At 42.8% G+C, this 27,930-nt stretch overlaps 1 protein-coding gene across 1 annotated transcript in view; it reads left to right on the forward strand.

Moving 5' to 3' along the window:
• The first annotated feature begins 1,638 nt into the window (after positions 1–1,638).
• Positions 1,639–27,930, forward strand: part of bmp1a (bone morphogenetic protein 1a) — a 32,659-nt gene continuing 6,367 nt past the window's right edge. The window contains exons 1-13 of the mRNA XM_070546060.1: positions 1,639–2,320; positions 11,320–11,433; positions 13,475–13,597; positions 16,343–16,460; positions 17,590–17,768; positions 17,917–18,022; positions 22,883–23,007; positions 24,305–24,420; positions 26,245–26,347; positions 26,527–26,643; positions 26,990–27,135; positions 27,207–27,402; positions 27,614–27,739. Of these exons, the coding sequence (XP_070402161.1) occupies positions 2,176–2,320; positions 11,320–11,433; positions 13,475–13,597; positions 16,343–16,460; positions 17,590–17,768; positions 17,917–18,022; positions 22,883–23,007; positions 24,305–24,420; positions 26,245–26,347; positions 26,527–26,643; positions 26,990–27,135; positions 27,207–27,402; positions 27,614–27,739 (1,714 nt within the window). The 5' untranslated portion in view covers positions 1,639–2,175. The remainder of the gene's footprint in view (positions 2,321–11,319; positions 11,434–13,474; positions 13,598–16,342; positions 16,461–17,589; positions 17,769–17,916; positions 18,023–22,882; positions 23,008–24,304; positions 24,421–26,244; positions 26,348–26,526; positions 26,644–26,989; positions 27,136–27,206; positions 27,403–27,613; positions 27,740–27,930) is intronic.

The following is a 27,930-nucleotide window of genomic DNA, read 5'->3' on the forward strand; positions in this document are numbered from 1 at the left end:
GCTGCAAATGTTTTCTTACCTGTTCAGAAATATTTCCAGTCATAGGCTTATATGTAAACAAAACAAAAACATATTTTAAATATCTTCCCCCAGAGTCATAACAGCATCAAGAAAAGACTTTCAATTTTTTACCAATGAATTTATAAAAAGCTTTTTTTTTTTGCATTTATTTATTTAAAAGAAAAACATTTACAGTATGTGAGGCAATAATGTTTAATATTTCATTAAAAATTTTCTCCTGAGCAATGTGACTTTTTGATTTTATATTCTTTATGCCTAATTTCAACATGTGGTGTTGTACTTGGTGTTATTGGTTGCATTTGTTTTTCTGCTCTCAGTCTGATCTATTTTAAAAAGGAGATTTTATTCCTAATGAGACTTTTAGCAGCTTGTTAATAATTGATAAATATAAATGAAAACTGCTGTAAAAATTGCAACAGCCTTGAGTGGGGATAGGGACTCAGAATAGAAACACTATTATACCACATCAAGAGAAGGCTTGGACATTAGATTAGGGGACATATATATTTTTTATGTTATAAAAATTCTTTGGGCCATACAGAACAAGTTTATGGCGTTCTTGGCACTAAATCCCTGACAAAGCATTTTTTGCAGTTTCATGTTGGACAGTTTCAGAACCTTACAGAGTGAGCCGTACAGGGCTCTGTCGCTTGAACTCTTTGATGCATAAGTGGACAGGTACAGGTACTCAAAACTGTCTTATTTATTTATTTATTCCCCCCCAATTTGGACTTCAGTAAGTCAAGCCAACATATTTCATGTTCAGAAAGCACGCTGTCCACTGAGATGGACATGTAATAAATTATTAAATGTTACAAAAATATTTGTTGAAATTTGTTTCGTTTACACCTATAGATGAATGAAAAAAAAGTTTAAAAAATCATGATTGAAAATTTCATAAATCATACATCAAAGGATTAAGAAAAAGCAGTTTTTGACCACACCTGCTCATCCTCTGATAGGCTGCTACAGGTCGAGAAGCTCCAATATCAGGGAGGGGCTTGAACTAGAACCGCTGCTACTTTAGCATGGAGAGGGGGGTTATATGAAAATGTTTTTGTTTGTGACATCACAAATGGGGACTTTTGAAACAACTCATTTTAGGCACATTACTAAAATCGAACACTGACAGGAAACAAATGGACAGTTTTTATTTACATTAGGAGTGTTTATAGAGGAAGTAGAGAAATGGAGGCTCGAATGGTGCCAACAGCAAGTGTTGCATATAATGTCCTCTTTAAGGGAGGTGCTTCTGGCATGCCCTGCTAGCATGAGGCCTCGGGGTGCACCTTGGACACACTGGGGGGGCTAGAAACGCCACAGGCTCCCACTAGTGTTGATGGTATCAGCTATACTCATGTATCGTGTATATCTGCTCACTTTTAAATAAGAGTACTTATCTCAACTAAATTACGTTTAAGGCTCAATTAAATGTTTAACTAACCCATTTAAAGAATATTGTTCTATGTTGTTCACTGATGGACCGACAGGGGACGCGCTAGTCGCACCAGGTAAAAACCTGGCAGGTGAAACAGTCTGAGCGCGTGCGTGTTGTAAGCGCGTGGGCGGCTGGTGTCAAACGCACGTGTGACTTAATTGCATGTGTGCGTAAAAGTACGCGCGCGAAGCGTCAGTCTGAGAGGCTAAAGTAAACAAGAAAACACGAAGAAGAAAACTTTAACCAGAGGCGCAAAAACAAACAGCTTAAGGCGCCTCGTGAGCGCAGATGGAGCCTTCATCTCCGCTCAAGTTTGACTCTCTTTCAGGACGGAGACGGAGAGAAGAGTCACCACGGGACGCGTTTCCAGCGAGACGGGACTGGCTGGAGGGTGTTTTCTCCGCCCCGGTGAAGCTGCCATATCATCGAAGTTTCCCAGACACTGAGCCACTCTTCACCAACCCGGAGCTCTCCAGCTGGAGGAGAGAAATCTGCCCCCGGAGAACCGAGGAGACACCGGAGAGAGGCTGGATTTAAAACCCGCCCTCCAGCGGGAACTCATCCTCCCCCCTTTAAACTAAAATCCTCCCATTTTCTCTCGCACTGTGTCTGTTTCCCACTCACTACTCTCTCTCTCTCTGTCTGTCTCTCCCTCTGTCCCTCTCTTCCTTTTACCTTTATCCCTCGCCTTTCGCTCTCCCCCCTCAGCCACAACCATGGATCTCTCGGTGAGCTGCTGGCTTCTCCTATCCTGCATCGGCGCGATCCTGGCGATCGATTTGGAAGCAATTGATCCGGGCTTCTACGTGGAGCCCAGTGCCACATCAGAGGCGATCGACTACAAGGATCCCTGTAAAGCTGGTGAGCGTTTCTCCTCCTCCTCCTCCTGCTCCCCCTCCTGCTGTGTGTTTTTAGAGCGATTTCACCTCCTTTCCCTAACATGCCACGAATCCCTGTCTGCTCTCGCAGACCGAGCAGGGAGGCGCTTTTTGGGAGAGATGACAGCAGCGGAGGTAGTTTTGAACAGGATCGAGAGAACATTGTGTGCGTTTGTTTTGTAAGTGGCATAGTTTCTGCAGTTTGAAACATTTTTTTACACAACAGGAGATCCAGCTGGGAGAGAGCCCTGGAAGGATGAAAACACACTCACCCTGCCTCTCTCTAGATGGGAAAAGTTTTGGCTCCTGTGCTTGGTGAAAAGTTACAGCCTGTGTGGCATTCTGCTAAAATATTTAGTCTTTAATCCTGGATTAGGATTTTTTTCATCCAGTTTTATATAAAGCAGGTTTCCTCTCTAAATAAATTATTTTCCTGTGTTCACTCAAGTGGAGGAGGGGAGCGGACTGTGGAGCTTAGATATTACGCACACATCATCACACTTTTTACTTGAGAAAACCAGCACGCCTCATGATACATTTCAGCTTCCCCCCCCCCCCCCCCCCCTTCCATGATAATCTGAACTTGCTGTCTTCCCCAAATCCCTTTGGAAGCAGTTTTGTTTTCCATCTGCTAAAAGTATTCAGGTCACGGAAACGGCGATCTGGCTTCAGCCAAAATGACCTCTAATGTCCTGGAAGTGATTCCCATATGGGAATGAGACATTTTCTGATGTGCCAGCCTCTCACGGAGCCCGAGACGTGAATCTTGCGTTTTCAGGATTGTTGTGACTGTATGTAAACACCACAAAGGTCAGGAGGAGCAGCGCCTCACGTCCAAGCGTTGCTTCCTGTTGTTGCTTTATTTGTGTTGAGTCATCCGAGTGGTCCCAACATGGATTTACTGGATACTAGCAGTGACTTGTTGTCATAAGTGTTTTTTTTCCTGATGTGGTTTATAATTAATTTTCTCAGTAGGGACTCTTTATAATCACCAGGCACGACCGGTGTTTATCTTGGCAGAGCAGAGTTTGTCCGAGCTGTCATTTCCCTCTGTCTGCACATAAAGTGATCCATCTCTGCTGATAATCACCCTCTTCTCTGTTGAGCAGCAAAATGCAGCAAAGATCATCACTTCTACTGTAGTCCTGTCCTTGTTATTGTCTCCAGAGGCTGCTGTTAACTTCTTAATCCTCAGATTATTGATTTTTCTCCCCTTTCTGCCCATTTGTCAAATCTGCTGCAGAACTGAGTCTATTTGATCGCTTTTTATGGTCCGAGATCAGCATGTTCATGTCCCGCTCTGCTTACACCGAGGAAAAAGCTCGGCCTTTTGTAATCTGATGCAGTGATGCCCAGATTTTACTCAGAATCGATGGATTTCTATACCCAAAAAAGTGACGATAAATGCATAAAATGATGTTTTTCTCTGGTTTATTTAGTTTTGTCCAGTTATCTAAAGCAAGCTGAAGAACCCTTTGCAAAGGTTAGTGTGTAACACCAGTGTGATGGACTGAAGCAAGGGAGTGCAGGAAGACTGAACTAATTCAATCTATTCAGGAGTTAACCAGTGGAAAATTCCTCATTTTGCTAAACTCCAAGCCTGGCATCTTCCCAGGAAGTCATTTAAGACTCTTAACAAGCCTCTGAGATTAGAGGCACTCATTTTCACTATTAGAAATGAATGAGAACCAGCCAGCTCGTGGTTTCTGCAAAAAAAAAAAAAAAAAACATCAAAAATCACTCGTTTCTGTCTTGTTCCACAGCACAGACATCATAATCTACGCAGTGCTCCTGTGACGAGGCTGTTTGAGTGTCAGAGCTTCACTGCTGACCAAGCAGGTCAACTTTTAACCCCCACATTTGTTCTCCTGACCTCGAAAACTTCTTCTTCTGATTGGCGAAAAGACTTCACACAAACTCAGTCATTCACCTTGTGCCAGGCTGGTAGGTCCAGACCAGGCTATGCAGTCACGCTCTTCCACACCGGCTCAGGCTTGGTGAGAGTTGGCCTTTCATTCGGCTTGCTGCCTGGCTGCTCGTTTTCAATCAAAAATTTCTACTACAACTGTTTTGCAACAGTCTGATTCAAGCACCCTTCCAAAAAACAGAATATTTTAGAAATGGTAAGTCGTCATTTGCCCTGTTTTTCTGGGGCAGTAAGATCCTGCCTTTGGAACGGCAGGATTGGGCCTTTAAGCAACACTTAAGCTGATGCTTTTCTTTTATCATGGAATGCAGGCTGTAGCTGAGCCCACACTGTGTTTTTTTTACATTACAGGACCCCTGCCACTTCTCTCTCTGCAGGCTCCAGGTGATTAGGGAGCTGATCTGCTGGCTTGTTTTCAGTGCATTAGCGAGAACAATAGTTTGTCGTCAGAGCCGAGTAATCTTGCATCACATTAAAACCAACCACGGAGCTTAAATAACAATAACAACGACTGAATGCATGCCTGTCCGTGCTCTTTAATTTGCTATTTAATAAATTCTCACTCTTTACTCATCTGCTTTGTTGCTCGTTTGGAATTTGAAAAAAAAAAAACAATATTATTTAAAATCCCAGGTTTAAAATGAACTCTAGGCATCTGGTAGAAGAAAAACAACTTTTCACTCACATGTTGTAGGTAAATATTGGTTAATCTGCCTCACAGGGTTGGTGATAAAAGATAAAACTCTGGTAGGGAGACGCATAATTGGCAAGCTGATGAATCATTAGATGAAATTCTGCTGGTTTATCTGTAATCAGCGTTGGGGATGAGCTGGGAAATCCAATCTGCTAATGTGTGTGTTGGAGTGTGTAATGTTAAAGGTGAAGCGGTCTCCTGCTGCGTGCCCTTTTAACTGAAGATGGAAGCTGCTGTGTGGCGACAGTAATGCAATCTTGATTCCAGCTGTGGGTGATGGGACGCCAGGCTTTATTAGAGAATAATTCTCTCTCTCTCTCTCTCTCTCTCTCTCTCTCTCTCTCTCTCTCTCTCTCTCTCTCTCTCTCTCTCTCTCAGCCTGATGTTTGTCGCTCTGTCAGAGTCGCTCTTCTAATTAGACCCTTTTGGAAATGAGTTGTGCACAAAACACACACACACACACTTTTCTTTATATGCCCTCTCTTGCCTCAGGCTCAAACCGTGGTGTTGGGAAATGTCAAGGTAAGCATTCTTTGAAGGAAAACAGCTGGTGTTGGTTTTACAAAGGAGAAAGATGCCATATTAACACCTACGCTTCTTAGAAAGTTTGTCATAAACCTGCGCAGCTGGGTTTGACTTGAAAAGGTTGGTTTTTATGCCTGAGCTAAACAGAATGATGGAATGTAACAAAGTACAAGTACTTTATTACTTGACTTGACTACTCTATTTTCATATCTGTAATTTACTTAAGTCATTTTCTTGATCTCTACTTTTTACTTGTACTCCACTTAGGGCTGGGCAACAGATAGAAAATTTATCGTTATCAACATTTCTAACCTTTATCGAGATAATTTTTCCCAATAAATTTGATAATAAAAAAATGAAAAGATGTGTGTAGGTTGGCAACGTTCATGTCCCCTTAAGAAGCGGTACCGCCTTGAGTTACATAAAAGTGTGACTCAACATAATACATGTAACAGCCCATCTAGTGGACAACTTTTATTTCTGCGCATACCTGTAGATATCGTCCTTTTATCGTTATCGAGGTGAAATCCTCAAAAGAAACGCCTCCGCCCGCCGGTCTGATGGAGACCGGGAGTACATTCCATCATCTATGCTTAGTAGCAGTTCCTTTAGTTGCTTATTCCCAACCAGGAGCATTCCTGGCGCGAAATGGGAGCTTAAGTGCTCCACACAGCTGATCCTGTGAGGTCACAAAATCATGGGAGAATTACAACACCATGCGTGATTTCAGTCCACACAATAGGAAAGCAAGGAGAAAGACGGTTTATTTTCTGTTTACATCGGTTACAGAAGTCTCAAAGGAAAAGACGTACTGCACGCGACTTATTTTAAAAGTTTCTGGATTTTTTTTTTTATATACTGATTCACGTTTGACTTCCTGTCTGGCCAGATCTAAACTGCAGAGTTTCATGCGTTTTGTAAACATAGCTTGTAAAAATAAACTAAAAACGTAGTGATAGCGTCCCTTTGCTTCATCGTCCAAAACGTTACACTTTGCTGCCGGCGGAAAGGAACTCATCCACTGTGGCGGCGGCCAATTGCTGCATAGTACGGCTGTTTTGCAACGCTCTCACGTGCAGTGGAAAGAAGTTATTCTAGCCTGGCCAGCCATACCAATGCTCCCTTATGGGAAACAAAGGGCCTGGTAACGCTCCCATTCAAATAACCTCACCCCTTGAGATTTCTAACCGAGTCAATCAGCGCTGAGCAGCGTACGTCACACCGCGGTGCTCAGTTTCTCATAAACAACAAAGATGGCATCTGAAGTGGAGTTCACTGCGGTTCTTTCCTCTGTTCTAAATGACTTGGACACGTCTTTAAAACCACAACAAGAAGGAGTTCTAAAAGCCTTTCTTCTAAAGAAAGATGTTTGCACCATCGCCAGATGCCATCTTTGACTACAGCAAAACAACTACAGCATCACGCGATACAGTCATCATTTCTGCCTTTTTTCTGATTGGTTATTTTATCTGGTTAGTCCCTCCCCTCATAGTGCTCTATGCATCTGAGAATCCAGACTTGTCCTCTGTGTAGAATAGACAGAGTACGAGTCTGGCTGACCAGGCTAGGGTTACACACACCCACAATACATATTTAAAGGTGCATGAAGTGAGAATGACATCCTGTGGTCAGATTTGGGAACTGCAGTCTATGTACCAAAACAAACGAGTTTGCTCTGAGCAGCTATTGGCAGAAGTTTTGAGATGACGAGCGAAGACGATTCGTACGCAGTAAGTTGATTAGTAGATAAATAAATTTCACTGTGACATCTGGTTGTTAGTCGCTTGAGATATTTATAGAGCTGATTGTTTTTAATTAACCATTAGCATTATTAGCTCAATGTTAGCCTCTAGCCTTCTTTACCCAATATTAAAGTAAAACAAAAAGATGACGTGGCTTCTTGGAGGTACAAGAAATAACTTCTGGGTCACTCCTGTTACTGGCTTATATTTTTTCCCACAACTCGGGTACTTTTTGCTGGTCGGTGTCAAATAGCAAAAGTCAGTGTAGACCGTATATATGTCAATGGTGTAGACTCTGCAACCTTGCTGGCTCAAATATGATAGTCTCTGGAGCCATGAAGTGTGGAGGTGGGATAGATTGTAAACAATAGTTACGTCCCTCTTCAGCGTTTTTGAAAGGAACCAACTGGAGATTTGTTGTTCTAAAGCTGGACAATAATTCAATACTGATATAAATCGCCGTGTGGTGCGATAGAGGCGTCAAAAAGACTTCAATAAAATATTTCCTTTCTCTTTTCATTATAGCCTGTCTGGTGTACTAGAGCCATTACTTGTTCCCAACCAAAGTATACATGAACTTTATTTTAAATACATGTATACTTTAATTGGATACTTCAACTTTTACTTAAGTAATTTTTCTACCCCATTATTTATACTTTTACTTAAGTAAAAATAATCAAGTACTTCTTCTACCACTGTAGAGGCTTCTATAGGGACTCAAATTGCAGCGTTTGTTACTAAACACAAGCGGTGCCATGGCCTCCACCGTGGTCAGAACTTTTCCATCCTGCACCATTCGTTCTTGTGTGATGGACTGATTGTAAAAAGGGAGGAGGTAAAATGTGGTCTCCCACATGCAGAAGCTGGCCTTCTTTATATAGACTGGTGTGTGCGTGTGTGCACATGTGTGTGTGCGTGTGTGCGCGCGCAGACTGAGTATTGATGTTGGTGCAGGTTTCAGTGGCAGATGTCACAATCCGGGATCCGCTGAGACAGATTTATGGGAACAGTTCAGGAGCGCTGGACGCTGCAGAGGTCGAGGATAGGGCATTACACAGGAATCAATGGGAGTTATATGATTGAGGTCTCATGTGTAATCAGACTGGATATGGTGGTTGATGGGAGAGATGAGAGGGATTATCATGGTTTAGATTAACTAAAAATAATCATCGGTGGGGGAGGTTGCACGGAGAAGTCATTGTCCCCAAATGACATTTAAATAAAAGATCACGTTTTAAGTAAATGGTTTTTATTTGAGAAAAACCTGAAGTCTGCTAATTATTCTGCCCAGTTGTTCATAGTAAAGCTGCAGCTGGTGGTGTCTAGGTGATGAATAATATTTAGGAGACTCCGAGCTGCAGCCTCTAGTGATCACTTGCCATCTGCCATATTTTCTGGGCTATAATCTACTGCACAACACATCATGTCAACGTGTTTGCACATCACCTTATTACACACAGCTCTGTATTTGGTTTATCACATTTCTCCACAGTCTGGCCTCAATCCCAGTCCTGAATTGTGTACATAAGATTCCTAAAACCATGTGTGAGTGGGTTATTAAAGCCAGGAGACAAAGGGATTAATTTAAAATCCCTGTGAGTTTTTTTTTTTTTTCCATAAACTTGCAACAGTGTCTCTAAGACGACCGCCGCACCTCAGGGAAATGGGCCCTGATGCCATCGGTTTCGTTGTGTTCACTTTGGTTTCTGTTGTCGTTTGGGAACGGTGGCACTCTGGATCACCACAAATCAAGGTGGCTGATGAAACCGCAGTGTTAACACGATGCTGCAGATATGTAGAAACACGTCGTGTAAACAGAAACATCCTCCATTTGTTTGGGTTTTCTTCAGCCAGCTTGGAGGAAGAATAATGTCAGAAAGTTTAGGATTTCTTCTGAGGATCTCTTTTCTTTCCAGCTTCATGTAATCAAAAATATGAAAAATAAAAAGGATCTGTCCATCTTCCACAAAACAACATCTGGTAGCTTCTCCATATCAGTGATGTTGCCAACAGCTGTCAGGAGGAGGAGTGTTTTTTCATTTCCTTTGTTGAGAGCACATATTAGATGATCCCTTTGACCTCTGGAATTCAAACCCATTTTAGGTGCGTGCCTCGTCTTGCCAGCTCTAATCTACACCTTTTCTTATTGCTGTCGTTAACCTCAATTCCTTTTTATCCTCCTGCATCCTCTTCCACTTGTTGGGTGGAGAAACTAGTCTGCGTTTACCAAAGGCAAATCCAGACTGTTATAATTTTTTTATTCAATCCCTCTTTGACTTGTGTCTTGGGCTTCAGCTGTTTTTTAAATGACTCAAAATTAACCAAACAAAGCCAACGTCTATGAAGCACCTCATTAACCCAAACCTAAAGACTCCTGGGTTTTTGACCTCCTGACCTCCAGACAACAGAAGTCTGTTACTTTTCTTTTTTTGCAGCCGTTTCTATTCAGAACTGGTGTGAGCAGAAGGGACGCGTCTCCTTCCTCTGTCTTTCCTCCCCTCTCACTGTCATCTCCTGCTCGCAGATAAATTACTGTGCCACCCCTTTACTATTTCTACCCCTCCTTCCTCCTTTTTGCATTTCTTGAGACCCCCCTCCTCCTCCCCACCGCCTCCAACTCCTGCATTCAAGCTGGGCCATAAATTCTGGAAACGTTCTGGTGTTAAAAGCCTGTAAAATCTGAGGGCCCCGTCTCCGCAGAGAGGACTTCTAGCAAAGGGACATTTAGTACGAAATCTAATGAAGCACATTCCTCATAAAGTGGGACTGTTTGGTTATTTTCCATCTCCTTGGCCTCATTACCAAGCTCTTACTTGTTCAAGGTGCCCCATATTACTCCACGGAGTCAGCGTGTCATTGTTTCATATCTGAGCTCTTTTGTTACTGTAAGGGTTTTAGAGGATAAATGTAAGTTTTGTTGTTGGTTAACGTTTATTTTAGGGATGCTTGATATTGGCGTTTTTACCTAAATCTGATATACCGATATTATCTAACTCCTAATTTCCAGTACCGATACAAAACTGTATTATATGTGGTGAGTTCCCCCCTCATTAAAAATTTAAAGCTAAAATATTTTAGGTTACTAACATCAAATAGCTCCTACTCTTGCTTAAATGTTAAACATTTTCTGTGCAAAATGACATCTACAATTAAAGTAAAAAGAAAAGTATTATTTTGTCTCCAACGGCAGCTGAATCTCCTTCTCCCTAAGCATGACGCTAAAATGTGTGTATTAATTATTAAAGCATTTTTTTTCTTTACCTGCATATTGCAGTTAAGGTGATAAACATTTATAAAGATATTCAGATTAGAAAATCGAGCCTTGGGTGAAGAAAAATATCCAACAAACTTTAATCAGATCGGTCATATTTTGACATATTCAGAGAGAGAAGTAGCTAGAGTCCGTCCGTCCGTTCGTTCATTTATTTTCATCTGCTTATCTGGAGTCGGGTCGCGGGGGCAGTAGCCTAAGCAGAAAGGCCCAGACTCCTTCTCCCCAGCCTCTTGGGCCAGCTCCTCCGGGAGAATCCTAAGGCATTCCCTGGCCAGCCAAGAGACACAGTCCCTCCAGCATGTCCTGGGTCTTCCTTTAGGTCTTCTCCTGGTTGGGCGTGCCTGAAAAACCTCACCAGGGAGGCGTCCAGGAGGCAGTCTAACCAGATGCCCATGCGACCTCAACTGACTCCTCTCGATGTGGATGATTTTGTTCAAAACTTGCTAAACTTGCAGCTTGTTTTTACTTTCATTTTTAAAATAGTTGCCGGCCGGAGCTTGGGAGTAACTCCCCACATCATCATGACACCCCCCGCTGTTGTGACAAGGCACTATCGTCGTTCATATGACAGACAATTACCGCAATATTACTATCAAGTGAGGTGAAACGAATGGAGCAACATTTGCACATCGCCATGTCAGCATGGCGTGTTTGTAATACACACCGTTGAGGTAATATTACGCCGATTTGCCAGCAAGGTGTGTCTTGTAAAAAGGGCTGGAGAGGGGGCCAGGGAAGATTTTGGGGTTGCACACAAAATTGGTCCTTGTGTTAACTCTTGTTTGATCTGACGTGGGATCTTTTTGTTTTTCCCTTCCAGCTGCCTTTCTGGGAGACATTGCTTTGGATGAAGAGGATTTGAAAAACTTTAAGGTGGACAGGATAATAGATTTGGCTCAAAGAACCGTCCAGACCTTTAATCACACAGATGCAGGTAACAACAACGAAACACCAATGCTCCAAAGTATTGATTTAAAGCAGCTGTACCTCATGAGAGGTCCAGAGAGTTTTGAGGCTGTTGCTTTAAATCCAGCTGCAGAATGAATGAATGAATGAATAGATAGATAAATAAATGAACTCTGCTTTGTAACTAAGAACTTATTCAGGATGAGGACACTAAGCTCTGTAATGCCATCAGTTGAATGAGTTTTGACCTAAGGGCTCTTTACATAGGTGCCTATAGGTTATCAGTAGACGTCGCTACAGCTGTAAAGTCGTGTTTGAGGGTAATAGTTGGGCTTTATCAGCTGAGTGTTGTCCTCAAATTGAAAGGCACTTTTTAAGCAACGGCTGTGAGTCAGCAGGGACTGGGGTCCACTCTGATTAAGCACTTCCAGCTCCCTGCTTTTTGTTTTGTCATCATTAGATGCTTTGGTCAATCATCTGTTAGAGCAGGTTTAGTTTTTATGGTAAAAAAATGAACCATTTAATTTTTATTTCGAATAAAAGCCGACCTCCTATTGTTACGCAATAAAAAACATCAAACCTGTGCATTCTTTAAATGTACAAAATTTAAGTTCCCTACCAATATACAGTCTGCAAAATCAAAACAAATACATATTTTTCTGAGTATTTTGTGCAAAAAGAACAAAAATGCAACACGGTTAGTTAAATATGTTGCATAATTATTATAAGAAATAAAGTGATAACATGTCTAACATAAAGAAACGGTCCTCGTCTCCCTGTAATGATTGGCGTAGATGAAATCATTTTGTTGTAATTAACTGATTTTTCCACAGGTTTTGTCTCTGCAGCATTCCTTATCAGTGAACTGAAGAGATTTGACTCTTTTCTGAAATTTCCCCTTCACGCACAGATGTGTGTGTGTGTGTGTGTGTGTGTGTGTGTGTGTGTGTGTGTGTGTGTGTGTGTGTGTGTGTGTGTGTGTGTGTGTGTGATAATTGTTCTCACAGGGCTGCTAACATTGATCTTCAGCAGAACACATTGTTCCTTGTGAACTGTGTATGTTAATCGAGTCAAGTAAGAAAACACGAGACCTTATAGTCACAACTTCAGGTTTGTTTAAAAATGAACCTGCACCTTATGGGTGTGGACCTTTGGCGGGGACTTCTGTGTTTGAATTCCTCAGATTTGTTCTACAAACTATTTTAATGAATATTATTAGGTTAATGGATTCCTATGCTGGGACGTTCATCCCCAACACAAACCTAACTCATCCTGCTTTTGAAAGAGTCACTTCTGCTTTTTCAGCTGTTTGTTTTATTCTGATTCAGTGATGTAAGCACGCATCATCCACCCAGAGCCTAAACTTCCAGGAAATGTAACAACTGCAAATCCTCAGAACTCGGCACATCTGTTAATAATTGAGTTTAGTACTAATACACCAGCTCTTAAAGTAAAATAAAGTCTGTTTATTATAATCTGTGTCGGTTTCAGTAAAGCCTGTTGTGATGAACTGAACGATTCTCAGTTTGCTTTTCTGATGATGATGATGATGATGATGATGATGATGATGAGGATGCCCTGCCTTACAAACCTCTTTTGAAAACTGGTTTCCAGTTCTTTTGTACGTTCATTCTGTGTTCATCGATGTTATAAAACAACTTTTTAATGAAAACTGTGTAAGAAGAGAACAGAAAATGAATATTCCCAATTGTTTTTAATATTTATGAGGGATCAAGTGACATTTAATTAGGCCTTTTATATTATTGTCTCCTGTTCTCTGGCTTAACCAAGCGCAGCGGAGCGATTGTTCAATAAGAGGTTCACATATGGATGTTCTTTATTTTAATGAGCAGGTTGAGGTGGGGCTTAGTCGCCATGGTAACGGTCATGAATGATTGACATTAAAAATGGTGAATTTAATTTGAAACAAGAAAGTGTTTTATACAAAGACTTTTTCATGAATTTTTTTAATGAGGATTAATTATGATGTCTGAATGGTTTTGCACAGTATTTTTTTTCTTTTATGAGTGAATACATTTTAAAGTGTTTGTTTTATTCTGATTCTTCAGGATCAGACAATCGCAGTCAAAACAGACAAAGTCCACAGCGCAGAAAACGAGCTGCTACTTCCAGACTTGAGCGGGTCTGGCCTGAAGGAGTCATCCCTTATGTCATCAGCGGTAACTTCAGTGGTAGGTAACAACAACTCGGCTGTTATTTACTGCAAACGTAGAACCATTAGAACCGTAAACGTGTTCAAGTGTGTTTTAATTAGTGTCCACAGATGATCACTGGCAATGAACTCTAAAAGTTTGGTTTGTGGATATGGTCCAAACTTGTGGAGGATGGTGGATTTTTTTTGTAATGAATCACCTTTTTTGTGGTAAAAAGGATGATGTGGAGGAAAACGATGATTGTTACCTTGACTAAAGTCTTCTTCTTGAGAAGATGACTGTTACAGTGACCTTTAAATTTATCTTACAAGAAAGACATAATTGTGTGTTCATCCATTAATTTTCAGCCGCTTATCTGGAGTCAGGTTGTTGGGGGTAGCAGCCTAAGCAGGAAGGCCCACACTTGCCTCTCCTCAGCTACTTAGGCCAGCTGCTCCAGAAAATTCCCAAGTCGTTCCCTGGCCAGCTGAGAGACATAGTCCCTCCAGCGTGTCCTGGGTCTTCCCTTGGGTCTTCTCCCAGTTGGACGTGCCCAGAAAACCTCACCAGGGAGGCGTCCAGGAGGCATTCTAACCAGGTGCCAATGCAACCTCAACTGACTCCTCTTGATGTGTAGGAGATGCAGATCTACTCCGAGCTCCCCCCAGATGACCGACCTTCTCACCCTATCTCTACGGGAGAGCCCAGCCACCCTGTGGAGAAAACTCATTTTGGCCGCTTGTATCTGTGATCTTGTTCTTTGCAGATGCAGCACCAATCTGCCTATCGATCTCACTCTCCAGTTTTCCCTCACTCGTGAACAAGACCCCGAGATACTTTAACTCCTTCACTTGGGGCAGGACCTCATCCCTGACCCAGAGAAGGCATTCTACCCTTTTCTGACTCAAGACCATGGCCTCGGATTTAGAGGAGCTGATCCTCATCCCAGCTGCTTTACACTTGGTTGTGAACCGCTCCAGTGACAGCCGGAGATCACTGTCTGATGAAGCCAACTGGACCACATCATCTGCAAAATGCAGATACCTGATACTTAGGCCACCAAAATGGATCCTCTCAACACCTTGGCTGCGCCTAGAAATCCTGTCCATAAACTTTATGAACAAAATCGGTGAGAAATTACAGCCTTGGTGGAGTCCAACTCTCACAGACTTACTGCCGGCAGTGTGGACCAAGCTCCGACACCGGTCATACAGGGACCTAACAGTGGGATTGAGGAGGTCTTCGAAGTATTCCGCCCACCGATCCACAACGTCCCAAGTAGAGACGGAGTCTGTGTCCTTTTCACATAAAAACGAAAACGACTGTAAAGTCCACTTTTTCTTTGAAGTTCTGCTAAGTTCACTGAGAAGTTGTGTTTTACTTGTTATTTTTAACTGCAACCAGCCACTCTGAGTTTAACATGCAGGCTGAGTGTGAACATAGTCTTCTAGCCCGATTTTTTGCATTAAGCCTAGTTTATACTTCTCCGTCAGCTCGAATGTGGAGTCGTGGCCATGCATTGACAGAGATATTTTCTTTTCAGACTCCCCTATCAGCTGGGGTGTGTTGCGAAGCAATCCCCGCCTGAACAACAGAGGGGGTAGCCCTTTTCTGGGGTATCTTGCCACCATAACGGTCACACGGTTCGAGATAGTGTATTTACTATTGTGTTTATGTATTTCAGAGACTTTTTTTTTAAACACAAAAGAAATTGTCCCTCATTCTCCTCCACCTCTTTATGCGATTGGCACCTCAAAACCCACGTCTCTCATCATTTCCATCCACGAATAAAACACTTGCTGCATATCTTTGTACAACCTCAATCATGGGTGAATAAACATTCATATTTTCCGACTTTTCCTGCAAGGCGTTCTTCAATCTATTCCATGTCTGCTGCTAAATATCTTTTTAATTGTTGAGGGGGAAAAGGCGGTGCTGATGGCAGCGACGTCCTGACCAACCACAAGCTTTGACACATAGTTAAAAGTTCGGCAGATTCCTGGCTCCGACACATAATGCCTTTGCGTGTCTCTGTATTGATGCAGATGGAAAAGTTTAAATTAGGCCGTAGCTGTCGATAGAAAGTAGATGGTGAAACGCTTCGGTTAAAAAAAAGTCAGATCTACGTCACACTGAAAATGAACATTCATGGACTCACCCATCCTGGTTTGCAACAGGGAAGATTGTTGACGATTTTGCATCCAGGAAACACCTGAGTGCCTCTAAATTAGCAGAAGCTAACTGTTAGCATTAGCAACTCCACCACACAGCAGATATCCTTCAGGCTTGTGTTATTTGTGGAGATAAAACATCAACATTGCAAAGCAAACTGAGTCATTGGTAGAGTTGTGTTGATGTTCTCCAATCAGAGGTGAGATGTCTGAATAAGCCCTGCCTTGTTCTGCTCCCCTCTCCTCTGGCTAACTTCTGCTTTCTGAAACAGGAGCGCCAGAGCTTTTCCCTACAAAGACTGACTCACAAGGCATACATTTATACTAGAGACCACTGCAGATTTGCTACCATTATATTTATCTTTTACTTGTGTACACTTACTCCGCCTACTTGTGAGTATTTATCCAATAGGGATCACTCCTTGATCAAATGCACCTGTTGTTCGGATGTAACTCTGACGAAGACACAAGCGGGTGTCGAAACGTTAGTCCTTTTTTGTGCTTGCACCTATTAAATATTTTGTCTCTTCGAGTGCTCCAGCCTTCTTTTTGCTGTTTTCGTGTTAAAATGGTTTTTAAGTGTGTTTTTTGCCTTTCCCGACATCTTTTCCAGGCAGCCAGCGTGCAATATTCCGCCAAGCCATGCGGCACTGGGAGAAGCACACCTGTGTGACCTTCATAGAGAGGACCCAGGAGGAGAGCTACATTGTCTTCACCTACCGTCCCTGTGGGTGAGTCAGTGGGGTTTTCTAACGGCGGTCAGACTCGACTGAGCCTTCGTTGTCTACGGCTTATTATTTAGTTTGTGAGTACTCATGCTTGTCTCCTGGTCAGCGGCCTCTTTTGTTCATCCTCTCCTTTTTGGTGTCCAGAAATGTCCGGTTCCTGCATCATTTACTGTGTCTAACAGCATGTTCAGGACAGCACATGAGGGGGAGACTTCCTCCACACCTCCCTAACTCTTAATTACCATATGTCCAGTGTTCCATCAGCATTTTACTTTAAAAATAAAAAACAAATAGTTCAAGTAGAAGAGCTGCTTGTGGATCATGTTGTGGCTAAGCGACAGTCTGTTTCGTAATGGAGGGCTTTTTTATATAATACATTTTTATGTACTTATTTCATCTCTTGATACCTTTTGAAGCAAAAAGAGTCTGATAAGTTCAGACAGGGACACAACAACCTCACACAGATTTAGTCCACAAGCCAGATACCATTATTTCATTACACCACTGTGCTGCTTGGACTGATTCGTATCATTCAGCCTAACCAAAAGCAGATGCAACTCATGAAACTGAACTTTTACCAGCTGACAGCAGAGAGCCATTTTTAGCCTGGTAGCTGGCCTGAGCAACAAGGATGACATTATCCACAGGCTACGGTGGTTAGCAGTGGGAAACCTTGACTCTGCTGCATATTCAGCAGGCCCCCATCTGTCCTGTGCAAAGTTCAAGGCGTGTCTCAAGAGAACTGGACTTGGCTCACAGTAATTAGAGAGTGGCTGTCTGGCCCACAGGTCCATTATGTGTGTGTGTGTGTGTGTGTGTGTGTGTGTGTGTGTGCGTGTGTGTGTGCGTGTGCGTGTGCGTGTGTGTGTGTGTGCGCGTGCGTGCGCCTGTTGTGCAGACTCCCACACTAAACCTTTCATGTCACACTGAGGTGGAGCGCTGCAGCTTCCAGCATCACTCCCAGCATTTGCATTACCAGAAATACAAAAAACTGTCACATGTGTGTGTGTGATGAGTTTATTATGCTTTCTTCACAGCCCTGATTGTGCATAAACAGGTTCTGATTTCCTCGCTGAAGCGTGAGGTCTGATCCCCTTGTGCTGATGTTCTGTTTGACTCTGCTGATTTCTAGGTGCTGTTCCTACGTGGGTCGCCGGGGAGGAGGACCCCAGGCCATTTCCATCGGCAAAAACTGCGACAAGTTTGGGATTGTGGTGCACGAGCTGGGTCACGTGATCGGCTTCTGGCACGAGCACACGAGACCCGATCGAGACGAGCACGTCAGCATCATCAGGGACAACATTCAGCAAGGTAGTAGAGCTGCCACTAACAACAGCATTTTCCACCAGGAGTATGTTTTGATTATTAATCAGCACAGTCAGCATTCACCTTTGACTCACATTTGAGTTCACCACATGACTCGGCTTCAGATTTGCTCTCCTTCCATTTTCTCTCTCAGGACAGGAGTATAACTTTCTGAAGATGGAGCCAGGGGAGGTGGACTCTTTGGGAGAGGTCTATGACTTTGATAGCATCATGCATTATGCCAGGAATACATTCTCCAGGTAGGTGCCAGGCCAAGTTCCCCTCCTTAGACATGAATAATGGTCTGAGAGCGAGCGGGACCAGGCTGTCTCCCTCTCTGCTGCAGCCCTTTAACCCATTGCCCTGTTTTCCATTTCTGAGACACTGTCTTCAGCAGTAATGCTCCAGCTCTGTGTCCACAGGCGGTTGCTGAGTAATCTGGCCTGTTTCCCAAATGAACAGAATGGAACTCTCAGTTCTTACTAATAAATCACTAGAAACTGAACATGCTGCTGGAGGTATCACATTTTTTTAAAACGCCTGCTCTTAGTCCAACGTCTGTTTTGGATTTGAATAATTTCTTCACTTTTTTGACCAGAAAAAAAAAAAAGATAAACTACCACAAAGATGTCTTTCTTGTGATAACTATCTTCATTATCATGCTTCTTACTTTAATATTCAGTTTTCACATTGTGTAAACTTTTAGGGAAGCTGCAGAAGCTCTAATCTGATTTGTACCATATTTTCACAAACTTGTACTACGTGGGAATGTTCTGGGATTACGGGGGGAAGGGGGGGGGGGTCAAAAGATAGAAGACGTGATGCAGGAAGAAAACTTTTATTTAAATATTTAAATATTTTCCCTGTAAGGATGAATTTAGAGTCATTGTTAAACACATCTTGTTTAAGTGATCTAAATCTGGTCCCTGGTTGGTCAGCAACAGCCGCTCTGCCTCATCAAAACTTTTCAGGCTGTGTGAAGCTTCTTGTAAAAATCGGGCCCTCGTGTCATAAACCACCTCATTATGTTCCTCTTTGATGAATCTGAAGGCTTTTAAGGTTTTATCTGCAAAGCATCTTGACAGCAATAAAGTGTTTTGTATCCTTCTGCTGTTCTATAACAAGTGGAGGAACTAAAATAATAACAACAACAAAAATTAAAAAATTTACGTTTAGTGGAATAAATCACATCCAACACCTCTAACGTTCAGCGTGCTCCGTAGAACGATCCAGATGATTCAAATCTGGTGTGTCGCAGATTTATGATGATTTATTTATCAATCAGGAGGCTTGTGTGTCACAGTTATCTCATTAAATTTGCCAGATTAGGAAACGTGTTAGCGTGATGCTTTAAATAACTCGATCTTTACCACTCAGGAAGGTGAGTTGGTAACGACACACAGGAGGGTCGTGTTAACTGAAGAAGAAAAGGAAAACACGGAACGATCACAGCCTGTGTTTTTAACTTTAGTCATCTGATGATGAATCAATCTCTGTGGAGAAGTTTACTTCGTGCAGCTAGTGATTTATACAGAAACATCCGGAGGTTTTTGATTGAATCCTAAAACAGTGTGCAAACCAAAGTTTTGTGTATTTTTTTTGAGTTGTATGAACAGTAAGAGGAGCAGGAACAATCCCGCCCGCTTTGCAGATAACCGATAAGAATTCTGGAGCAATGCTAGAGTCGATGAGGGTGGGAGCACAGGGCACACAACATTCAAAGGAAACAAACAAATCCAGACAGTCTGGTGTAAGAACCAGCTGTATGTGTACATATCTATACGTGTGTGTGTGTATGTGTCCATAATCCACACCACTGGCTCTTCTGGTTTACCCTCCGACTGTAGCGGCCTCTCCCCAGATCTGCTGCCGTGCTCTTGTGGCAAACATTCTGGGAAGCAAAAAGGGAATCTTTGTCTAAACAGACGTCGAGGCTGGAATCAGGCCAGTGTGCAGAAATTCCTGTCTGGCCCCGTGGATCTAAACTGCAGGTTGAGAATGCAGTTTATGTGGAATGAAGGTGAAAACTGGCCACAAATTTAGTTGTGTTTGATAAGAGAAGAGAAAAACAGGAACAGGGCAGCAGTGTCTGGAAATCTGCAACGGATTTGTTGTAAAAAGTCAACTTTAGGGGAAAGATTTGACCTCAGATTGAGTTCAGATCTGCACACCAAACGGTTGTCACACACAGGTCATGATCTGGAATTAACCTCTTAAGCCTTTAGGCTTCAGTGTGCCCTGCAGCTTGATGCACGGTGGAGCAGCTCAATCTGCTCAGATTTCAGCCCTGTTCCTGTTCCCATGTAGATTAATGAGATTGTTTAGGAACCATCAGAGTGTTTTACACTCCTGTTAACTTTTCACAAGTCATTCAGGATCTTTTTCCTGCAGATGATCCACCTGAGCTAGTGTTTCTGTAGCCCTGTGTGCTTTATTGTAAATCACCGTGGGAAGCCCAGCCCTGTGCAGCGGCTGTTGTTAGGAAGATTTCATGGCTCGTCTTGATGTTTTGCTGAGTTTCCTAGTGACGAGCGGTACTCATCCCATACATTTTATTTTTCGGACCGTTTCACCCCACAGCCTCACTTACCCCCATCCTTTAAGATGAGTGCATGGAGCAATGCCACCTCAAATAAAGATCTGCCTTTGTCTCCCTTTGTCTGTGCTGACACCGGTTTAAGGTGGCATCTTTTACCAGCATACAGGCTCCTGGGGGCTCACAGACAGGCAGCGAGGCAGAGTCTAAACTGTTAGCTCAGGCTGCTCTGTTTGCACATGCCTGGCATTGGTAGGCATGTCACCATGGGAACGGCCACAGAGCCAGGCAGCTCCTCGCCAATAGTTTGAAAAATGAAGACGATAAAGTATCGAAGTGTCACCAAAGGCACAGGAGGGAAAACAAGTCTTTTTCTGCTGACTGTTGTGGACTTTAATGTCATGTTTATAATCTTTTAAACACTTTTATACACTGCCCTGCCAAAGAAAGGACACACACTCTAATATTTAGTAATATTACAGCACACATTCTCTGTGGCATTGTTTTGATACGCTTCTGCAATGTCACCAGATTTATCTCCATCCAGTGTTGGATTAATGTTTCACCAAGATCTTGCATTGATGATGGTAGAGTCTGAACTCTGAACAAAGCCTTCTCCAGCACATCCCAAAGATTCTCAGTGGGGTTAAGGTCTGGACTCTGTGGTGGCCAATCCATATGTAAAAATGATGTCTCATGCTCCCTGAACCACTCTTTCACTATTTGAATCTGACGAATCCTGGTATTGTCATCCTGGAATACACTCGTGGTATCAGGGTAGAAAATATCCATAGATGGAATAACCCGGTCATTCAGTATAAGCTGACCTCAGTCTTGGAGCACATCTGGTTGCTGAACCTAGACCTGACCAACTGCAGCAACCCCAGATCACAGCACTGCCCCCACAGGCTTTTACTGTAGGCACTAGACATGATGGTGCATCAATTAATTTGCCTCTCTTCTTACCCTATGCACCATCACTCTGGAACAGGGTCCGTCTGGACTCATCAGACCACATGACCTTGTTCCATTAATCCAGAGTCTAATATTTATGCTCCCTAGCAAATAGAAACCTTTTTTCTGGTTTGCCTCACTGATCAGTGGTTTTCTTACGGCTACACAGCTGTTCGCAATCCCCTGAGTTCCCTCCTCGTACGTCTGGAAATGCTCTTACGTTAACTATTAAACAGTTCTACTGTTGTTTTTCTCTTATTTGATTTCGCCAAACGTTAAGTGATCTCCAATCACGATCATTCAGGATGTTATTCCAGCCAAGTTTCTTCCTTAAAGATGACAGGTCCCGACTATCCTCCCAGTTTTTAATAAAGCACTGGACAGTTCTTAACCCACTTTTAGTTGTTTCTGCAATTTCCTTAGATGTTTTCTCTGCTTGATGCATGCTAATGATCTGACCCTTCTCACACAGACCAACATCTTTACCAGGGGCGTGTCCAGGGAGTGGCCTGGGGTGGCACATGCCACCCTTGGAATCTGAATGGCCACCCCATGTGTCACCACACTGAATTCCATTTAAATAGTATTTTCATTGTCCACAAAAGGCTTGGGGTAAAAAAAATAAAGCATAACCATTGGTGTCACCCATGCACAAAGTAGTGCCTCATCTGGGCCACCCCATTTTAAAAGATCTGGACACGCCACTGATCTTTACCATGACCATCAGATGTGTCATTCTTCTTGGTTGTTTAAGAAATGAGAAGCAACTCGTTGCACCAATTAAGGTTAAATAACTTGTTGCCAGCTGAAAGATAATCGCGCATGTAGTAATAATCCAATAGGAGACTTGTACCTATTTGCTTAGTTAAATCTAAGTGGCAACTTTTTTTTCTGGACAGGCAGACCACAAGAATGTGGTTATCATTAAAAGTTCAGGTCATTTTTTTAACTAGCTGTTCACATGCAGAGCTGATCGCAGTTGGACACACAAACCTCTATTTAAACAAAAACAGTGATATGTGGCTGCAATAAACCATCTGTTTTATTTCGGCAGCAAACATGCAAGTCTGCAGGAAAACTACAAGGGGGACCTGAAATGAAATGTTATAAGCAGGATAAACTGAAGAATAATCCCAGTTACATACATGCATGCATAATAATATATATTTTTTAATTTAACGTTTAATAAAACTCCTATGGGGAAAAAGAAAATCAAGTCAAGAGAGTTTATTTGACAGTTTAAGAATTTTCCCCCATTTTGCTCCACTTGTGTGCATATTCATGATGAGCTATAACACAATAATACAAATAAAGTCATGTTTTATCTTCATGATCTAAAGGTGAAAATCAAACACCGATCTGACGGAAACAGAATAATGTTTGTTTGTTTATTTATTTATTTATTGTGAGGCTGTTGGGTTTCCAGAGTTTGCCTTCAGTGTTGAATGAACATTATTTATTTTCATTCTGGTCTTTGAGTCTTAATGACCGTAAAAAATTTGCAACAAATAATGGAAAATAATTTAATCTGTAAGCGGTTGTGTTTTTTGCCTGCATTTTGAAATAAAGTGCACACCTTTTGGGACATATTCAACATTAGTAACTTTTTTTTTTACTGTGTGAAAAACAGAGGCATCTTCCTGGACACCATCCTGCCACGCTACGACGTGAATGGAGTGAGACCGCCCATTGGACAGAGAACCAGACTCAGCAAAGGGGACATTGCTCAGGCACGCAAACTCTACAAATGCTCCAGTAAGACCAAAATGACTGATCTGGTCTGCTGTGTGTTGTTTTTTTCTCAGATTTTCTGCATGTGTGTCATGTATTACTCTGTTCTCTCTCTCTCTCAGCTCCTCTACTATCAAAGGGTTTGGGTCCTTGGCTTCAGTGTCCAAGTTTCTGAACCTGGAAGGAGTGTAAACACAACTCGGGGAGTGGAGTTTTCCTCCCTCCTTCCCAGATAGATGCTAAAGAACAGTTTGCCTTCTAAAGAGAACGGTTAAAGGATTCATGGACTGTGTAACCGAAGCAATCGCTGCCTTTTTTTCTGACCATAGGCCTCGAGCGACGAAAGGGAGGAGATTTGCACAAATAACAGATTCACATTAAAACTGAGTCAGATGTTAGTGTTAACTAGGTAGAGTTATGCATTAGAGCTAAAAGTTTCACCCATCAGTGCGAGTCCTTTGCATCATGACTGCCTTGACCTCTCGAGGAAAAGATGATGTGGCACACGTTTTGGAGGATGAGGTAGCAACTTTTGTCTGCGTGTTGTTTGGGGAGGAAAAACCCTTAAAGAGCCACTGATCTCCAGTTTACGCAGCATTCCTGGGAGTGCCTGTCATCCCTGATGTGTGTCTGGGTATTGGTTTTAGACTGGCAGACCTCTGCCAAGTGGTGAAACACACTCTCGGTGGCTCACACACATCCCTCCAGAGGAGCAGCAAACGCAAACAGATGGAGGAGATGTGTTCTTAACTCCTGCTAAATACAGCCTGCAGCAAAAATAACACAGAGATAATTGCGAATGCAAATCGGACAGCTGAAGATACCACACAGCTTCTCGTTATTTCCTCTGTGACTTAATTAAACACGTCCCACAGGCTCTATGAAGCTGTTTCCTGCTCAGATCGCTCCACACACACTTCAAAACTTATAAGTTTTGCCAGCTGAACTAAAAGCTGTTTTTTTTCCTACTGGCAACACGTACATAATGCATCACATCCTGCAAGAGGTTGGGTTATTTTTAGAGCACCAGGTTTATTTTCAGAGAATGCTCACAGAAAGTGTCTGACACTCTCCTCTCCTTTGTGTGATCATCATCTGGAGCGGGTGGGGGAGGGAATGGGCGAGATGCAAGGATGTGGGTAATAATATCAGCAGATGTGCCTTTAGACATGAAAGAGCTGCCCTTTGTTTCACATCCAGTGTTATAACTCCCTGCAGGAGAATTGGGGGGGTTTACTTCAGAGTTGTTGGTTGGTTTGCAGTGCCATGTTTGGGTCGGGCCTTGATGCACTGGTTTGTGTGTGTTTGTGTCTATGTGCAGAATGTGGGGACAGTCTGCAGGAGAGCAGTGGGAACTTCTCCTCTCCAGGTTTCCCAAACGGATATTCTGCCTACATGCACTGCATCTGGAGGATATCAGTCACACCAGGAGAGAAGGTGGGAGCACATGAAGAGTATCAACATCATGTTTCCATAACAAAAATAACAACTGACTGCTTCAAGGGGAAAATTTATGCAAAACCCGTCTTTTGCATCCATTTTTGCAGCCATGTGGGTCTCTGTTGTCTCTATAAACACTCCAAATGTGAAAAACCTGTCAATCTGCTTTCTGTCAGTGTTTGGTTTTAGAAATAACATGCCGTTTCAATCAGTTCCCTTTTGTGATGTCACAAATGAGGAAAAAAAGCGTCATGTACCATAATAGCGGTGTTTTACCCACAAGCTCATACCCAACCAGGAGCAATTGTGACGTGAAACGGGAGTGAAAGGATTCCACACAGCTGATTCCGTGACGTCACAAAATCATGGAAGAATTGCAACACCACACGTGATTTTGGAAGTTCACACGATAACAAGCAAGGATAAAGACAGCTGCGTGTTCGGCTACGGGTGTTTTAACAGGAAATGACATACATTTACCTGCATGAGACTTTTATTTTGAAAGTTTACGGACGCTTTACACTGCTTTTGTGTTTGACTTCCTGTCTGGTCTGATCTACACTGTGGATTTTGACATGTTTTGGAAGCGTAGTGCATAAAAAATAGATTCAAAGCATTATGATAGCATCCCTTTGCTTCTGGGACTCATCCAAAATGTTCCACTTGCTACCGGTGGAGTGGAACTCGTCCATTGTAAGGGCAGCTAATTGTCGCGAAGTACGTTTGGCGGCTATTTTGCAACATTTTTACATCCAGTGGGAAGAAGGTTAAGCCCCTCAAGTGTCGGGAGTTTCTCAGCTTATAGGGGCCTGAGCGAGGGTGAGGGTGGGCATGGTCAGCTCCATCTGGTTTTCTTAAAGTGACAGAGCCCTGAAAATGCTCATTCTGGAAGGTACTTAAAATGTCATGTATAAAAGTGATGAAACAGCTTTTTGTGAAAGGGATTTGCTGCAAAGAATTTCATAAACATGTTTGGTATCATTCATTAATTCAGTTTCATTCATTTAATTTATAAAGCCCCTTCCCACCCCCAATCAAGGGGGCCCAAGGTGCAAAGAAGCAGCACAATAAAATAGCTTTATAGTAAAATACAGAGATAAAAATATTTAAAAACAAGAAAAGAGCTAAAAACAATAAAAATAGTGATCAAAAACATTAAAATGTGAATAAAAACAACTAAGAAACAGATCTAAAATACCGCTTAAGCCTTGCTTTAAAAGTGGGCAGCGATGTGGACTACTTCATTTCTTGTGGGAGTTGGTTCCAAAGCCAAGGACCGAGAACTGCAAAATCGACCATATAATTATTTTAAAAGAAAAAGAATGTCATACTATGTCCCCTTTAAACTATGTCCTTAGGAATCATTTCACATTAAATCAAGAATCAGACCTGAGTTTAAACTGTGGAGTTTAATAAAAACCAAAATCGGTTTGCAAATCTAAACCCTCAAGAATCTGTTCACACTTTCTACATATAGATCTTTTTTTTTGAGTTTGTAGTCATATTTGTTTTAAATATGAAATTAAACAAAAGAATGATATTTTTATTCCAAAACCTGGTAAACACAACATTTTTATAGTTGTGTAAAAACGAAAAAAGTGCCTCTAATTTCCAATAGTTTAGGAAAATTACCCAAAGCTCAGAAGCCAGCTTAACCTGTGGCTGTTGGGACATGAAATACTCTGGTCAAAAGTTTTATGAGTTTAATAGAGAAAGCTATGATGAATAATAATAATGAAGAATAAACACGCGAGGTTTATTCATCAGAGCATCAGCTTTGGTCCTTTCTGTGTCAGTAATCAAACTCTCTTGGTTTTCAAGATCATTTTGAACTTCACCTCCATGGATCTGTACAGGAGTCACTTGTGTTGGTACGACCACGTGGAGATCCGGGATGGATACTGGAGGAAAGCACCCCTCAAAGGTCAGTCTGTAGAGCCGGGGCAGAAATTATTCACCAAAACATTTAAATGGTTGATAAAATATCTGATCTGAGGGGTCCAAATCAATTTCTGGATAGATTTTGGTTATCACAGGTGTTCTGGCGATCTAATCCTCATCCTAATCCTCATTTCCATTTGTGCCCCTTCACCTGTGACCCAGGCCGTTTCTGTGGCGACAAGCTGCCCGAGCCGATCATCTCCACCGACAGCCGGCTGTGGATTGAGTTCCGCAGCAGCAGTAACTGGGTGGGGAAAGGTTTCTCGGCTGTGTACGAGGGTAGGTCCCCGCATGTTGCTCAGCTGACTGAACTTCTTGCTAGTCACACGTCCAACAATGTGCCTCCAAGCTGCAGCAGCGTGCACAGTTCTTGGCCCTCCTGCCGCTGATGTGTCAGGGTCTTTTCGCTGCATTAATCAGATGTTGGCTTGCCTTCACAGGCTGCTCCACCCGTTTCCACATCCTTCAAAGGATGGTTGTGTGCATGTGTGTGCAGGCATTTGCATAAATCAGTAAATCAACCAGGAGGAGGCTTTATTGTTCTTTTTCAGGGACATGTATTATTGATTAAAATGCAATCAAAAGAGCTCAGCTTTATTGGTTTTGTTGATACGGTGTCACGCAGCCATCTGTGGTGGTGAGGTGAAAAGGGACAACGGCCAGATCCAGTCCCCCAACTACCCGGATGACTACCGGCCCAATAAAGTGTGTGTGTGGAAGATTTCTGTCAGCCAGGGCTTCCACGTGGGCCTCACCTTCCAGTCGTTTGAGGTACCTGACATTTCTTTCCTAGAAGCAATTTCTTTTTGTTGTTTTTTAAATGCCAGACTACGTCTTTTCAGATTGAGAGACACGACAGCTGTGCGTATGACTACCTAGAGGTGCGGGACGGGCTGTCTGAAAACAGCCCTCTGCTGGGACGCTTCTGCGGATACGACAAGCCAGATGACATCAAAACCAGCTCCAACCATCTGTGGATGAAATTTGTCTCTGATGGGTCTGTCAACAAGGCCGGCTTTGCCGCCAACTTCTTTAAAGGTGAGGGGTTGAAAGCTGTTGTTTTTAGGAGAAAATGTCCACATCTGTAAACTCTGAGGCGTTCCTGGAACTGCACCGTCACGTGTTTGTTTTGCTTCCAACTCTGGACTCTGCGAGGCCGACTCTGCCGCTGCTTCTGAGGGCTCCTCCTGCGAGCCACTGATCCAGGGGGCCAGCGTAAAGGTCCCCTAACACGTCTTTGTGTTTTCAGAGACGGACGAGTGCTCCAAGCCGGACAACGGTCGCTGTGAGCAACGGTGTGTAAACACACTGGGCAGCTACAAGTGTGCCTGTGACCCGGGCTATGAGCTGGCTGCTGACAAGCGCAGCTGTGAGGGTAAGTACAGGGAGGACAGTCACCGGCCCTGCTCACCATGTCATTTACATCCTAAAGCACTTTACACAGTTAGCCACCCAAATACAATAAGTACAGTCATTTCTAAAGTTTGAAACGATGCCAGCTGACAGGGCTGCGCTGGCGGGGCTCGGCCTTTTAGGGATTTGTGACAGAACAGCACAAGCCTTATT

This window comes from Nothobranchius furzeri, chromosome 17, assembly GCF_043380555.1.
Source record: "Nothobranchius furzeri strain GRZ-AD chromosome 17, NfurGRZ-RIMD1, whole genome shotgun sequence".
In the NCBI taxonomy this organism is placed as follows: domain Eukaryota; kingdom Metazoa; phylum Chordata; class Actinopteri; order Cyprinodontiformes; family Nothobranchiidae; genus Nothobranchius; species Nothobranchius furzeri.